Source organism: Odocoileus virginianus, chromosome 3 (assembly GCF_023699985.2).
Source record: "Odocoileus virginianus isolate 20LAN1187 ecotype Illinois chromosome 3, Ovbor_1.2, whole genome shotgun sequence".
Lineage (NCBI taxonomy): Eukaryota > Metazoa > Chordata > Mammalia > Artiodactyla > Cervidae > Odocoileus > Odocoileus virginianus.
This window is the reverse complement of record NC_069676.1, coordinates 15,385,884-15,402,945: the sequence shown is the minus strand read 5'-3', so window position 1 is coordinate 15,402,945 and position 17,062 is coordinate 15,385,884. Positions and strand designations below refer to the sequence as shown.

At 40.0% G+C, this 17,062-nt stretch overlaps 1 protein-coding gene across 3 annotated transcripts in view; it reads left to right on the top strand.

Moving 5' to 3' along the window:
• ADGRE1 (adhesion G protein-coupled receptor E1) overlaps window positions 1-17,062 on the top strand; it is a 66,287-nt gene that overhangs the window by 33,403 nt on the left and 15,822 nt on the right. For all 3 annotated transcript variants that reach the window (XM_070464831.1, XM_070464832.1, XM_070464830.1), the window contains 8 exons: window positions 403-552; window positions 2,093-2,239; window positions 3,348-3,436; window positions 4,964-5,047; window positions 9,653-9,830; window positions 10,911-11,030; window positions 14,740-14,939; window positions 15,598-15,768. In XM_070464831.1, coding sequence (XP_070320932.1) covers window positions 403-552; window positions 2,093-2,239; window positions 3,348-3,436; window positions 4,964-5,047; window positions 9,653-9,830; window positions 10,911-11,030; window positions 14,740-14,939; window positions 15,598-15,768 — 1,139 coding nt within the window. The remainder of the gene's footprint in view (window positions 1-402; window positions 553-2,092; window positions 2,240-3,347; window positions 3,437-4,963; window positions 5,048-9,652; window positions 9,831-10,910; window positions 11,031-14,739; window positions 14,940-15,597; window positions 15,769-17,062) is intronic.

The following is a 17,062-nucleotide window of genomic DNA, read 5'->3' as shown; positions in this document are numbered from 1 at the left end:
CCTGATTTTAGGGGAAATGCTTTCAGTTTTTCACCATTGAGGGTAATAGCAAGCAGATTCTTTACCACTGACTCACCAGGGAAGCCTTGGTCCACATAAAAAAAAAATCTTAGAATAAAAAAAAAGAAAAGAAAAGATGAGCTCAGCTGGGAGCAGACTCTCAGGGTCTTACATGTTCTAATGAGGAGTGTGGATTTTGTCCTGAGCTGTGGGGGATCCTCATCAGAAGATCTGCATGGGTCACACACATGTCTCTAAATGCTTTCTTTTCATAGTGGCACAAATATGTTTAAGAAGGTGAGCCTGAAGGAGTCAGGGAAACCGATTGGCTTTAGTCAGTGATGGGACTGTGAACTGCTACTGTACTCTCATCATTCTTCTGCATTTTGATTTTCCGCTTAGATGTGGATGAATGTTCCAGGAACTCAACTCTTTGTGGTCCCAGTTCTATCTGCACCAACATCCAAGGAAAATACAGTTGCTCCTGCTTGCCAGGGTTCTTTTCACCTGGTGTGTGGAGCCCTGAAAAACCTGAGGCCTTCAAGTGTGCAGGTAACTCTTCCAGCCATTCTGGGGACTTCTCAGTGGGTGTCAAGCTACCCTGAAGTACGGTGACTTATCACAACAGTCATTTGTTCTTTTTTAAAACGTATTCCTTTATTTGGCTGCTTTGGGTCTTGTCGTGGCACATGGGCTCTTTCATTGGGTGTGCAGGCTTAGTTGCTCCATGGATTTGAAATCTTAGTTCCCCAACCAAGGATTGAACCCGTGTCCCTTGTTTTGGAAGATGGATTCTTAACTACTGGACTACCAGGGAAGTCCCCAGTCATTTGTCTTTGCCCATGATTCTGTGGGTTGACCATATGGTTTTTTGGGGGCCCTAGCATGGTTGGCAGGACCAAAATAACCTTGCTTACGTGACTGGTAGTTGGCATCTGCCTCTGGCTGGGAGTTCAGCTGGCCCTTCAGTTTTCCTTATGGACTTTTCCTCATGGCTGCTTGGGCTTCCTCAGAGTAAGGCAGCTGGCTCAGAAACCCTCAGAGGGACATTGGTTATACGGCCAGGGTTCCTTAACTTTGGTATTATTGACTTTAGGGACTGGATAGCTCTTTGTTGTATGTTGGGGATGCTGACCTGTGCATTATAGGATATTTGGCAGGGTCTTTGGTCTCTGCCCATTGGATCCAAGTGACCACTAAAAATTTCTCCAGACATTGCCCAAGGTCCCTCAGTTGAGAACCACTAGCTCAACACAATAGAAATTTCTTACTCTCACACCAATTCAGTACAGATATACTTGGCCGAGGGGCAAATTTCCTCCATGAAGTGATATAGGGAACCAGTCTCTTTGTATCTCTTGGTTCGTCTATCCCTTAAGACATTAGAATTCCTGGTTCCAGCGACTTCTCTGGTGGTCCAGTGGTTAAGACTCCATGCTCCCAAAGCAAGGACTGCAAGTTCCACCCTTGGTTAGGGGACTAAGGTCCCGTAGGCCATGTGTGTGTGGCCAGAAGATTTAAAAAAGAAATTCCTAGTTACAGTCAGTGGTGGGGAAAAAGAAAAAAGGTACAGCGACTTCTTAACCCCTTGGCCCGGAAGTTACATCTCATAAATGAAAGCTAGTCATATGATCCATCTAGCTGCAGAGGATTCTGGGGAATGTAGTCCCTGGTTGGGCTGTTATGTTTTAGCAAGAACTCTTTGTTTGAGGGGCTTCCCTGGTGGCTCAGTGGTAAAGAATCTGCCTGCAATGCAGGAGGAGGTGCAGGTGACATGGGTTCCATCCCTGGGTGGGGAAGATCCCCTAGAGGAGAACATGGCAACCCACTCCAGCTTTCTTCCCTAGAGAATCCCATGGACAGAGGAGCCTGGTGGGCCACAGTCCACAGGGTTGCAAAGAGCCAAACACGGCTGAAGAACTGAGCACATGTGCTCCCTCTGCTTTGAAAGGGGAAGAGTGATTTTTGTTGGCTTAGTGACCCATCCTGCATCATGCCTGGTCTCTACTTCACAGATGTCAATGAGTGCCGTGACAGGTGACAGTATCACCTTACTTCTCTGCACCGTTTGATATCTTTGAGTTTTTTGCAGATATTGATGAGTGCCTTCAGGATTCCTCACAATGTGGCCCAAATTCTGTCTGTACCAACACCCTGGGCTCCTACAGCTGTGGCTGCATTGTAGGTTTTCATCCCAATCCAGAAGACTCCTGGAAACATGGCAACTTCAGCTGCCAAAGTAATAATCTCCTTACATATCTTGGCAATAGAATCTGTGTCTTGCTTTGTCAAATTCTCACTTTTTCTCATTCTCTGGATTCTCCTCTTTTTTTTTTTTTTTACTTTATCTACATAGTCTGTTATTTTCTGTTCACTTGTTCATTTATTAATCACTCATTTGATAAATTATTTTTGGAGCATCTGCTAATTAATAAACTCAACAGTCCTCTGCACTAGGTACTGAGGATTTAATCCTGGATATGATAGACATGATAGCTACCCTCATGGAGCTTATAGTCTAGGGAAGGGAGCACATGCATAATTATTTAATAACCACAATGAGTGTGACAATTGAAAACTTGCAGTGCACTTTGTTGTGCATTGTGTAGTAGGATATTTAATATGCTCTGTGAAGTGCCATTTAAACAGAAACTTAAAGAAAGAGTGTGGATTATCTAGATTAAGAGTAGAGTCCATGGTGCTCCAAATGATAGCATGTGCAAAGGCCCTGAGGCTAACGCAAAGTGAGGAGGGCATGGGAAAATGGCATTTATTTCATCTGAGGATGTGGGCAGAGGTCAGCTTCTAAAGGACTTGTGTGCTGTGTAAAGAATTTTATAGTCTTTTTGCTGAGAACCATGGGGAACTTTGAAATGTTTAAAATTTTTTAAGTTATGGACTATTTGTTGTGTTAAAAGTATAGATAACTTATATGGAGGCAAAGGGGTATAATAATAAAATGAGTATATCTTAAGTCCTTAGCAACATGAGAACTAGAACATCATCAATGCCAATACATATCCCTGACTCCTCTGAAGAGAGGCCCACTTGGAACTTTGTTTCTAATTCCTGTACTTAAAATATTCCCCCACTAAACATTCCTTGTTTAGTATGGTTTGCTTTGGAGCTTTGTAAAAATGGTATTGTGCTATGTATAGTCTTTTCTGACTTGCTTTCTTCACTTGCTATCATGCTTCTCAGAATCACTGCTGTAGTGTGTAGCTATAGTTTGTTCATTTCCACGGTTGTATTATATAACATGGCAATGGATGGATTTCAAGCAGGGGACAATGAACGCAGACTTGCTGGGGTTAAGTTTGATTTGGTTGCTTTTGTTTTCTTCTGAGGGATTCCCTTCAAGTGTAAAGATGATGTGGTACCCAACAACAAGCAGGTCCAGTTATGCCATGTGGGAGCAGCAGTGAAGCCTAAATATGTAAGTATTTTTGAAGGTTCCTAGTTTTCGAGGTTTTTCCCAGAAGGCATTTAGGTAGGATGTTGTCCTGCAGCTTTTACAAAGACAAAAATAATCGTGGCCTAGACCAGATAGATGTTTTTTCCCTCTTTGTAGCAATCTGAATGTAAGCTGCTGAGATCTGACATGATGGCTCCATAATACTCTTCCATCATCAACACAAGACTCCCTTATTGTGGTCCAAAATGGCTACTGCAGCTCCTGCCATCAAATCTGCATTCCAGATGGTGGACAGGGGAGAAGGGCAAGTGAAAGGCACAGTCCTTCCCTTTAAGCATATGACCTAGTATCACTTTTGCTTACCCAGCTTCAATGAAAGCTGGAAAGGAAGGACATTTGCTATCTAAAACTTGGGAATTCGTTTACTCAAACAAGTAAGACTGTTGGAGTCCCACTTTTTGTGAGGTGTATTGCTGTGTCTGTGTGATGTGGAATGGATGATACACAGCCTCCAAGCCAGCAAAGAGGAATTTGGATATCTTGATTTTCTAATGAAGTCATTCTAGTGAGTAAAGACTCCAGAAGCATTTTCAGAAATTGATGTTACTATATTAAATATGAACTTATAAATTAGCTTTGGAATTCCCATGTACTTAAGTCCACAGTTGGTTTTTTTAAATTGTGGAATACACATAAAATTTATCATTTTAAAGTGTACAATTCAGAGGCATTTAGTACACTCACAGTGGTGTGCAAACACCACTTCTATCTCCAAAGCTTTTTCATCACCACCAAAATAAACCCTATATGCCCATTAGCAGTCTTCCCTCCTGTCCTCAATCCCCCCAAAACAGTGATCTAATTTCTATCTCTATAGACTTGCTCATTTTGGATATTTCATATAAATGAAATCATACACTACATGGTCTTCTGTGTCTGGCTTCTCTCACTGAGCATCATGCTCTCAAGGCCCAACCACCTTGTAGGGAGTATCAGTGCTTCAGTCCTTTTCATAGCTGAAATATATTCCACTTGGACCACTGGTCTTTCCACACATTTTCTGTCTTTCTTTGTTCATGTTGTTCAATCACTCAGTTGTGTCAGACTCTTTGCAACTCCTTGAATTGCAGCACACAGGTTCTACATTTCCCTGTCCTTCCCTATCTCCTGGAGTTTGTTCAAACTCATGTCCACTGAGTCAATGATGACATCCAACCATCTCACCCTCTGTCACCCCCTTCTCCTCCTGCCCTCAATCTTTCCCAGCATCAGGGTCTTTTCCAATGAGTCGGCTGCTCGCATTGGGTGGCCAAAATATTGGAATTTCTGTCTTTTTACCCCACTCAATAGTTTTGCTGTTGGTTGATGGGAGAGAAAGGTGCTGTGATTTCAATTCTGATTGAAGGGTGAGTTTTATTTTCCTGAGAATACTATAGCCTCTTGACCCCCCAGAAATTCAAGAGCACCCCATGTGGAGGGCCTAGTGGCCCAGTTTGTACATTTCATGCTTGATCAATGCTCACAGATGCTCTTCCTGCTCGGATACAGGTTTCCTTTTGTGCGCTGATGAATGCCACCCTCGACGTTCTGGACAATGTCTGTAAAAACAAAACCACTGTCGTCTCTCTGAAGGTAACACTGAAGTCTTTGTAATCATGTTTTGAGTTTCGAACATCTTGGGGGTGTACCTTGGGTGCAGAACATCCTCTTTAACATAAAAGGGTTGTGAGTGAACATTTAATCTACTCCAGTTGTAAGGTTTGAAAAATTAACATGCAGAAAAATTGCTTTTTTTTCTGTATAGTTTTGTGGGGTTTATAGCTTGAGTAGGTTTGTGTAATTACCACCACAATTAGACAATAGAACTGTTCCATCCCTCTCCCCCCACAACTTCCCTGGCCTTCCTTGTTTTTTTAACTTAAAAAATTAAAAAAATATTTTTTTGGTCGCATGGCATATGGGATCCTAGTTCCCCAACCAAGGATCAAACCTGCACCCCTGGCAGTGGAAGTGCAGAGTCTTAACCACTGGACCACTGAAGAAGTTCCTTGGGTTTCCTCTTTACAGCCATATATTCAATCCCTTCACGGTTAACTCCTGTGAATTCCTTATCTGTTCTCTGTCATTTTAGTTTTATCTTTTCAAGAATGTTTTGTAAACAGAATCACACAATAAGTGGCCTTTAGAGTCTAGCTTCTCTCAGTAAGCACTGTGTTTTCAAGTTTCATCCACTTTGTAGCATGTCAGTGCTTCACTCCTTTTTGTGGCTGAGTAGTATCCCATTTTCTGGGTGGACCATAGCAGGTTTATTCACTCATCTTTGAAGGATATTTGAATTGTTTCCACTTGACCAAGATCTCTTCATTCCTCCACCCCCACCTCAACTTTTGGTGATTATCAATAGAGCCTTGATAAACATTTATGTGTGTGTGTGTGTGTGTTTTGTGTGAATCTGAATTTTCATTTTTCCAGGGTAAATACATAGAAGTGGAATGACTAGATCATTATAGTTGCAGATTTTATATAGATCTTTTTATTGATATATAGTTGATTTACAATGCTGTGTTAATTTCTGTCATACAGCAAAGTGATTCAGTTACATATGTATATACATTAAAAAATATTCTTTTTCCATTATGGACTTATCATAGGATACTGAATATAGTTCTCTACAGTTGCAGATATTAAACATTAATTTCTACTAAGTCTTTAAGTTACAACTAATGGATGTTATTTCATTGATAAATACAAATGAAAATAAGAATAACATTTTCATCTGTATTCTTGTGAATTTTAAATTAATTAGTATAACATTTATTCATGAAGTGTATGTTCATTCATAGAGTTTTCAGATTAAATTTGTATAAACAAGGAGCCCTTTCAACAAACATTTAAATTCCTGCAAACATTTTCTAACATGTTTACATATATTCTCATTTCTCCCCAAATTTTAAGTACTGAATGAAGACTTACAAACCTAAGGCAAGGTTACTATACCCTTACATGCTGTGTGTGCCAAGTCGCCTCAGTCATGTCCAACTCTTTGTGACCCTTTGGAGTATAGTCTGCCAGATTCCTCTGTCGATGAAATTCCCCAGGCAAGAACACCGGAATGGGTTACCATCTCCTCCTCCAGGGGATCTTCCTGATTGAACTCGTATCTCTTATGTCTTCTGCATTGGCAGGCGGGTTCTTTACCACTAGTGCCACCTGAGAAGCCCTTACTATGTTCTTAAAGGATTTATAAATCCAATGAACCACATGTATGAATATAATAATTCAGATTTTTTAAATGTGCAATGCAGTATGTCAACCATAAAATTGTTCTCTGAAATTGTCCAGATAAAAATCACAAGTCTAATTGCTTTTTGGCATGAAATCATCTGATTGGTTTGCTTCTCTAATACATCAAATTGTTCCAACCATTGAGGAACAGATATCCAAATTAAGCCAAAGATTAAAAGATGTCCTAAAATTAACACACGTGTTTTACCATTATGGAGTTTTAGCCTGCCTGCTATTTTTTTCTTTCCTGAAGAAATAAACTAAACTTCCTAGCTAAGATGAATAAATTTAACGTCAAAGGGAATTTTGATGAGGTTTCATCTGCTACAGAACTGAGAATCACACTTTTTCAGGATGATTCTAGTTGAGATTCTTCTGCTGTGTCAGTGGAACGGGACCCCAAATTCGTGCCTTTCATTTGGGATATGGTTACAAAACTCAGTACATCTTGTTTTTCCCAGACAAACATCTCTCAAGTTTCAATCTGACTCCGTTTTTACTGATGTTGTTTTCATCTTCTTGTCATCAAATTTGGGTAAATAGAAATTGGTTTCCCTGCTAAGATTTCTGTTAATTTCCTTCACCATTGGACTGGATTCAATTAATTTCTTCCCTTTGTTACTTAGGTTGTGAATTATTTTCTGATTTTTTTTGTTGGGGTCACATTTTATAGTCAATTTATTGACAATAATCAACAATCAAGGAAACAGTATCAGCATTAATATTAACACAATTATTGCTATTCTTTCCTTAACTGTGTTCCTTAGAACCAAATGTTAACATTTAGATGTGTATCTTTCCATATCTTTTTTTACTTTGTGAATACATGGATAACAGATCCACACCACACACACACATTGAAGCATTTATTGAGTACCTACTGAGTGGTTTATAGCAGTGATTAAGAATCCAACCTCTGATGCCAGACCCCCAAGGTTCAAATCTTGGTCCTGCTACCTACAAGATATGTACTCATGTTTTCCCATCCCAAGTGGTATTAACAGTAGCCTCATTTCATAGTTATTATAAAATTAAATAATATATATAATATTATTTAAATAATACATAATAAATTAAATAATATATAATATTATTTAAATAATATATATAATATATCATAAAAATAAATAATATATAAGATTATATAATAATATATATATTTATATGTTATATATGAATAATACATATTATTCATATGTAATACTTATATTATATGTTAAATAGTATATAATATATATATTACATATAGTATATATAATATATAATGTATTTTATATATATACTTAATATATATAAGTTAAACACAATTTAATTATAAATTAAATAATATATATAAATATGTTTATATATAAATCTTCATATATATTATATACAATAAAATATATATAACATATATATTTAATATATATTAAATAATATATTTAAATAATATATATTATTAAATAATATATAAAATATAAAATAAAAATAATATATAATATATATTATTAAATAATATATATTTAATAACATGTATATAACCAATACTTGGTTCATAATAAGTATTAATTATATTTATTTTAAAACCTCAATTAGTGCCATAAACATAAATACCATAAATATGAAAGTTTAAATTAAAATGTTCGCTGTTTTAAAAGCAAAATGAGATAATTTAACACATGGCTCTGTAACAGACTTATAGACTTAGAGAACTAACTTATGGCTATGGGGGGAGGTGGGGAGAGAGATAGATCGGGGGTTTGGAATTGACATGTACATAATGCTATGCTTAAAATAGACAGCCAGAGCTTCTGGCTTTCCCTGTAGAACACGGGAAACTCTGCTCAATATTCTGTAAAAACCTAAATGGGAAAAGAATTTGAAGAAGAATAGATATTTGTCTATGTATCACTGAATCACTTTACTGTATGCCTGAAACCAACAGAATATTATTCATCAATGATACTCTAATATAAAATAAAATTTTTTAACAGGACAAATAATTGTAGACTCACAGGAAGTTGCAAAAATAGATATAGAATCCTATGCAACCTTCCAAATTTCCACGGTGGTGATATCTCATATAATGAAGAAAATGTCAAAACGAGATAAAAAACAACAAATGTGATTCTGTACTTTGCTTTACTTAAAAATAGCTCATGAACCTGCTTGTTAATGTATATAGATATACTATATCATTCTTTTATTAGCAACTGCATGTGGGGCTTCCCCTGTATATGGAGGATCCCCTGGAGAAAGGCATGGCAACCCACTCCAGTATTCTTGCCTGGAGAATCCCATGGACAGAGAAGCCTGGCGGGCTACAGTCCATGGGGTCACAAAGAATCAGATACGACTGAGTGACTTTCACACTATCCCATGATTTGATTTTAGCATGTTTTATTTAATCAATTGCTTGAACATTCAGGCTTTCCAGATTTTTGCTATCAAAAACCCTGCTGAGATGAACATCATTACACAAGATCCTTGCACAATTTTAAAGTATTTCTTGAAGGAGGGAATTCCCGGAAGGGAAATTGCTGAGTCAAAAGGGTACATGTAAATTACAAGGCAACAAGTGCTGACTTACTGCATACCAAGTTGCATCCCCATTTCCTGAATCAGGAAAAAGAGGCTGAGGAAATGTCCTTTTTTTTTCTTTTAAGATTTTTTTTTTAAAGTCTTTATTGAATGTGTTACAATATTGCTTATTTTATGTTTTGGGGTTTTTTGGCCAAAAAAAAAAAAATGTATGATGATGTATGGGATCTTAGCTCCCCAACCAGGGATGGAACCCACGCCACCTGCATTGTATGGAGGAGTCTTAACCACTGGACCACCAGGGAAGTCCCTAGTGAATGGCCTTTTACATTTTTTATCATCCCAGACTGTCAACCCATTCTCATGGTGAGAGACGGGGGACAGCTGCTGTTTCATTGATGAGAGAGAGAGCAAACACACCTTTCCTTGCAGAGTACAGCTAAGAGATTTGCCTCTGTGATTGAAAAAACATCCAAGTGGTCCAACTTCACCAAAGAAGAGACTTCTACACTGGCCACAGTCTTGCTGGAGAGCGTGAAAAGCACCACGCTGGCAGCTTTTCTGAAACCCTCAGCGAATGTCAGTCAGACTATCCAGACGAAACTCTTAGGTAGGATATCTCTTTGGTGTCAAGGTCACACCTGGGGGCTGACTTAGGCGGGTGACTTTGACATTGTGATTCCCCATGGCTTTCTCATATACCACATTCAACTTGTGTCTTCTGTGTTGGCAGGTGGATTCTTTACCACTGAACCACCTGGGAAGCCCTAAAGTGGAGTGGAGGACAGTAAAATCTGTAGGAGAAGGGATCAGAAAAGAGAGAGGCAGATTTTGTAGACAAACACTGGCTTCTCTGATGTCTTAGTGGTAAGGAATCTGCTTGCAATGCAGGAGATGCAGGACACCTGGGTTCGATCCCCGGGTCAGGAAGAACCCCTGGAGGAGGAAATGGCAATCCACTCCAGTATTCTTGCCTGGGAAATCCCATGGATGGAGGAGCCTGGCAGGCTACAGTCCAAGGGGTCCCAAAGAGTTGGAGGTGACTGAACACACAGCAGGGAATCACAATTTGACTTGAGGTAATGGGAGGGAGTGGGATTGAAAAGTTTGAGAATAAACACAGTCTCATCTAGCTTATATTTTAAAAGGACACCTCTGGTTCCATTACCTATCTTGTTTTTTATCTTAAGTCCTGTAATTATTGCCATATTACAGGTAAGAAATCTGAGGCTCAGAGAGGTTAAGTCATTGGTCAAGTTTAGACAGCAGGTGAGTGGTAGAGCTGGGCCTCCTAGTTTGTGCAGAACCTGAGCCCTTTTCCACCATGCTGGGCTTGCTCTAGACCCTCCTGATTTCCTTTGGTTTTGAAAAACCAGTCTAACTTTGGAATGGTCAGAGGCTCATGACTGTGTTATCTTCCATCCTTGTTCACTTCAAGTTCATTTTTCCCTGAAGCATCTCCTAAGATGTGAACCCTTACTCCTAGAGTTCCAACTGGGTTTCGAATTTGTCTGGTGCCTCTATCTGCCTGTCATTAATCAAGGGCCTCAGGATCTTTCCCATGACCCACCGTTCTTTCTGTTCTTTCCCTCGCTTAAAATTAGAGATGCATTCCTTTCTTAGCCAGAAACCAAACTCAGATCCCACTTTCTGGGTGACCTCCTGCCACTTCTCCCTTTCTCCCTTTTAGATATCGAGAGCAAAGTGATCGACAAAGAATGCGCTGAGGAGAACGAGACATTTAAGTTGAAAGCAAAAGGGGATGAAATGAAGATTTGGTGTTCCACGATCGAAGAATCTGAATCCACAGGTAGAAACCCATTCCTGAGAAACAAAGGGGAGGGTTATGGTGCATTTAAGCGGCAGATATTCATGGATTGATTGCTTTTTTATAAAATTTAATTTTTAATGTTTTTTAATTGGAGTGTACTTGCTTTACAATGTTGTGTTCATTTCTGCCATACAACAAAATGAATCAGCTATGTGTGTGCTCAGTCGCTTAGTCATGTCCAACTCCTGGCAACCCCATGTATTGTATAGCCCACTGGCTTCCTTTGTCCATGGGATTTCCCAGGAAAGAATACTGGAGTGGATTGCCATTTCCTTCCCCAGAATCAGCTATATGTATTCATATATCCCCTCCCTCCCACCCTGCCCACAGATTGACTGCTTTTTAGGCCTTTTTTTTTTTTAATTAAACAAATGTTTATAGTAAGCCCTTATTGGTTGGGCTTCCCAGGTGGCACTAGTGGTAAAGACTCTGCCTGTTAGTGCAGGAGATGCAAGAGATGTGGGTTCTATCCCTGGGTCAGGAAGATCCTCTGGAAGAGGAAGTGGTGATTCACTCCAGTATTCTTGCCTGGGAAATCCCATGGACAGAGGAGCCTGGTGGGCTATAGTCCATGGGGTAGCAAAGAGTCGGACTTGACTGAGTACAACAAAAACAATATTTTGTTGGTTATCTATTTCAAATAGAGCAGTGTGATCCTATCAATCCCAAACTCCCCCTATGCATCCTTTCCCCAGACTCTCCCCACCCCAGTCCCCTCAGTTACCATAAATTCATTCTCTACATCTGCAAGTCTGTTTCAGTTTTGTAAGTAAATTCATTTGGATCATTTTTTAAAATTCTGCATTTAAGTGACATCCTATGGTTTATTTCCTCTGTCTGACTTACTTCACTTTGTATGATAATCTCCAGCTCCATCCATGTTCACGCAAATGGCATTATTTTATTCTTGTTTATGGCTGAGTAGTATTCCATTGTTGTTATGTACCATATCTTCTTTATCCATTCACCTGTCCAGGGATATTTAGATTGCTTCCATGCCACACACCGAGGAAACCAGAATTGAAAGAGACACGTGCACCCCAATGTTCATCGCAGCACTGTTTATAATAGCCAGGACATGGAAGCAACCTAGATGTCCATCAGCAGACAAATGGATAAGGAAGCTGTGGTACATATACACCATGGAATATTACTCAGCCATTAAAAAGAATTCATTTGAATCAGTTCTAATGAAGTGGATGAAACTGGAGCCTATTATACAGAGTGAAGTAAGCCAAAAAGAAAAACACCAATACAGTATACTAACACAAATATATGGAATTTAGAAAGATTGTAATGATAACCGTAATGCAAGACAGCAAAAGTGACACAGATGTATAGAACAGTCTTTTGGATTCTGTGGGAGAAGGCGAGGGTGGGATGTTCTGAGAGAATAGCATTGAAGCATGTATATTATCAAGTGTGAAACAGATCACCAGTCCAGGTTTGATGCGTGAGACAGGGTGCTCAGGGCTGGTGCACTGGGAAGACCCAGAGGGATGGGATGGGGAGGGAGGTGGGAGGGGGTTCAGAATGGGGAACACATGTAAATCCTGGCTGATTCATGTCAATGTATGGCAAAAACCACTACAATATTGTAAAGTAATTAGCCTCCAATTAAAATAAATTAATTTTTTTAAGTAAAAAAACAAAACAAAACAAAAAAAAGATTGCTTCCATGCCTTGACTATTGTAAACATTGCTGCAATGAACATTGAGGTGCATCTATTTTTTTATTTTAATTTTTTATTATTTTGAGCAAATATTTATTGAAAATAAAATAATGATAGAGGCAGAAATAGCCCATGCCCTCAGGGAGTTTCCCATCTTCTAGGGAAGTCAGACATGAAATAATCTCTGGGAGTAGAGTCTAGAAGAATGTGGATATTTGTATATGTATGGCAGGTCTCTGAAAAAGACCCTGATGCTGGGAAAGACTGAGGGCAGGAGGAGAAGAGGGTGACAAAGGATGAGATGGTTGGATGGCCTCACCAACTCAATGGACATGAGTTTGAGAAAACCCTGGGAGACAGTGAAGGACCCAGAAACCTGGAGTGCTGTAGTCCATGGGGTCGTAAAGAGTCAGACACGGCCTAGAGACTGAACAACAATGGCTGGCTTACTTTGGCATACAGCAGAAACTAACACAACACTGTAAATCAACTATATCTCAACAAAAAATTAATTTAAAAATAATCTTATGATACGGGAATGTCAAGATGTTTCCTGTCTAATCCAGCAGCCATTGGTCACATTTTGTTATTGAGAGCTTTAAGTGTGGTTAGACTGTGAGTGTAATATGCATACTGGATTTCAATGTCTTGGTGCCAGAGATGAAGGAATTAAAATAGCTTATGAATAATTTTTAGAATGACTACATGTTGAAATGAAAATATTTTGCAGGTAGTGAGTTCATATATAATTTAAATGATCCTTTATTTTTTTTTTTTTTACTGTTCTGAAACGTGGTTACTGGAAAATTTAAAATTACACATGTGACTCATACTGTATTTCTAACATACAGTGCTAATCAGTATCAGGGATTAGCAAACGCTTCCTGTAAACCGTGGTTGGTAAATGTTTAAGGCGTTGAGCGAGATAGGATCTGTTGCAATTATTTCAACTCTGTCGTCAGGGTGTGCAAAAGCATTCCTAGGCAATATGTAAATTAATGGGTGAGACTGTGTTGCAATGAGATTTTTATTCACACACACACAAAAAACAGGCAATGGGGACTACCCTTAAGGTTCATTGGTTAAGAATCCACCTATTGACACAGGAGAGGTGGGTTTGATCCCAGATCAGAGAAGATCATACATGCTGCAGGGAAATGAAGCCTGTGTGCCACCACTACTGAGCCCATTTACTGGAGCTACTGCAGGCTGCATGCCCTAGAGCCCATTGTCTACAACAAGAGAAGCCACCACAACGAGAAGCCCATGCCTGGCAAAACGAGAGTAGCCCCTACTCACTGCAGCTAGATAAAGCCTGCTTGCAGCCACGAGGACCAGCACAGCCTAAAAAAATTTTTTTAATTAAAAAAAAAAGCAGAGATGTCCAGATTGGCTTGTAGGTCACTGTTCATCACTCCCCTGATCTATATGCTGTCTGGATGGCCCAGGAACAGGCTAGGACACAGACCACCAACATTGAAAGGGGAAGCCCACCCAAGAGATTGAACATGAATAAGCATAAATGTGAGAAGGGAAACTTATTTCCCACTGCTGAGTTGAATCATCCCTTAAAAACACAAATTCAAATGTAGCCAAGATTTTTTTTAGGTAATACCACCTCAGGAATTTTTTTTCAAGTTAATTTATTTATTTGGCTGTGTTGAGGCTCTGTTGTGGCATGTCGTCTCTCTACTTCTGGTGATTGGACTCAATTGCCCTGCGGCATGTGGGATCTTAGTTCCCTGACCAGGGATCGAACCTGAGTCCCCTACATTGTGATGTAGATTTTTAACCATTGGACCACCAGGGAAGTCTCAGATTGTTTTTAAAATTTCTTTTGAGGGTTAACTATCTGGAAGTCCACTGGCGTTTCAGTCCTCAGAGGAGGCCAGTGAGGGTGCAGAAATATGTGAGATATTAAAGTGTGTGTGTATGTATGGATGAGTTGGGTCATCTGTAATAACTACTAAGCAAATGATTGGCTTTTTCTTTTTTTAATTTGGGGGAAATTTCAGGGATCAACGGGGTGGCTTTCGTTTCCTTTGCGGGTATGGAGTCTATTTTGGATGAACGCTTCTTGCAAGATCTTCAGAACCCCTGGGCCAACTCCAAGAAGAAGCTGAAGATGAATTCTCGTGTTGTTGGGGGCATCATAACAGGAGGGAAGAAAGACGGGTTCTCTAAACCAGTCATCTATACTCTGGAGAACATCAAGGTTGGTGACGAGGTTTGCACTGGGCCCCCAGCTATCTACTGGGAACTCCACGTCCTCTATTGGCTTAACTCTCAGTTTTTGACAGGGACCCGTTAAGCAGAGGTTCCCTGGTGGCTCAGTGATAAGGAATCTACCTGCTAATGCAGGAGACGTGGGTTTGATCCCTGGGTTGGAACATTCCCCTGGAGAAGGAAATGGCAACCCACTCCAGTATTCTTTCCTGGAAAATCCTATGGACAGAGGAGCCTGGTGGGCTACAGTCCATGGATTCGCAAAGAGTCGGACATGACTTAGTGACAACATTAAGCAGCAAGTGTCCACAATTTCTGATAACTCAACGACTTCCCAAAATCCACTGCTAGAAAAATGAGCTCTTCTATTTCAATGTGGCATTTTTCCATTCATCAATGGGTAAGGTTGAGGTTAGATTAAGTAATGTTGATGCAGGAACATTTACACGAACTTTATTTATAGTAATTATAACCAAGTTGGTAATGGATACAGGTCTGGCACCTGAGACATTTCTTTTCATCACTGCACATTGAAATATCAGCATTTTTCTCTATTCTGTACAGAACATGCCCACATTTTCTTGAGTTGGTCAGGTTGAATCCATTCAAGATGGATTCTCAGGTAACTAAAGGTTCTGAATTTTCAGCCAAAGCAGGATTTTGAGAGTGCTATCTGCGTTACCTGGAGACCAGATGTGGAGGGAGGCAGATGGACACGCTCAGGCTGTGTGCTCCTTGAAGCTTCCAAGACGCATACTGTCTGCGGCTGTAATCGAATGGTGAACTTGGCCGTCATCATGGCTTCTGGGGAGCTCACGGTCAGTAATGACGCTCTGTAGTCTGGGTCCTCAAATCCAACGGGAAAATACTGATTAACATCCATTGTGCGCCTCTCATGGAATTGAGCATTGTGGGAGGGAGTCAAGGGGACAGAAGGGGTGTGTGCCATATCTCTGCCCTTAGAGAATTCATGGTCTGGTTGAGAAGCCATGACACTTGTATATGAAATGAGAACTGACTCTAAACAGGTGCAGGCACGATAATAACCACAAACCCCACTTATAGAGCACCTGGGCTTCCCAGGTGGTGCTAGTGTAAAGAACACACCTGCCAATACAGGAGATGGAAAGTGATGTGGGTTTGATCCCTGGATCAGGAAGATCCCCTGGAGAAGGACATGGTAACTCACTCCAGTGTTCTTGCCTGGAGAATCCCATGGACAGAGGAGCCTGGCAGGATATAGTCCATGGGGTCGAAAAGAGTCAGACACGACTGAAGCGCCTTAACACACACTATGTGCTTGACTCTTTAGCTGTTTTTAGATGCCCTTCTCAGGACAGGAGGCTGGACCTCAGTAGTCTGTTTAGTCATGAAGCCAATAATTAGTAGAGATGGGATTCAAACCCAGGATGGTCTGAGTCCAGAGGTCTCTTTCTCCAAAATCGTCTATAGGCATACTTCATTTTATTGCACTTTGCAGATATCACTTTTTAAAAAAAAAAAAGAGAGAGAGAAAACAAATTGAAGGTTTGTGGCGACCCTGTGTGCATTGAGCAAGTCTGTTGGCACCATTTTCCCAACAGCATTTGCTCACTCCATATCTCTGTGTCACATTTTGGTCATTCTCAAAACATCTCAAACCTTCCACCAGCAAAAAGATTATGACTCACTGAAGGCTCAGATGACGGCAGCATCTTTTAGCAATAAAGTATTTTTTAATAAAGGTATCTACATTTCCAGACATGTGCTATTATACACTTTAAACGTGTATGGTGAGTATAGTGGCATGTAAACATAACTTTTATATGCACTGGGAGATAAAAATTCATGTGACTCATTTTATTGCCAATATTTGCTTTATTGCGGTGGTCTGGAATTGAACCTGCACTGTCTCTGAGGTCTGCCTGTAAATGGTGCAAGAATTTGTGTTACAGAAACTGACAGTTGTGTCACTGAGAAGTGGGGTTAGGTCAGGGAGGTGGTGGAACATGAAATAAGCCTCAGTGAGAAGCTAGGTTTGGTAGAGAGGAAAGACATGCTCATCAGTGCTGTGATGGGTATCCTTGTCTATCACATGATCCCGAGTTCAGTTCTCTGCCAAGCAGGTCCTAA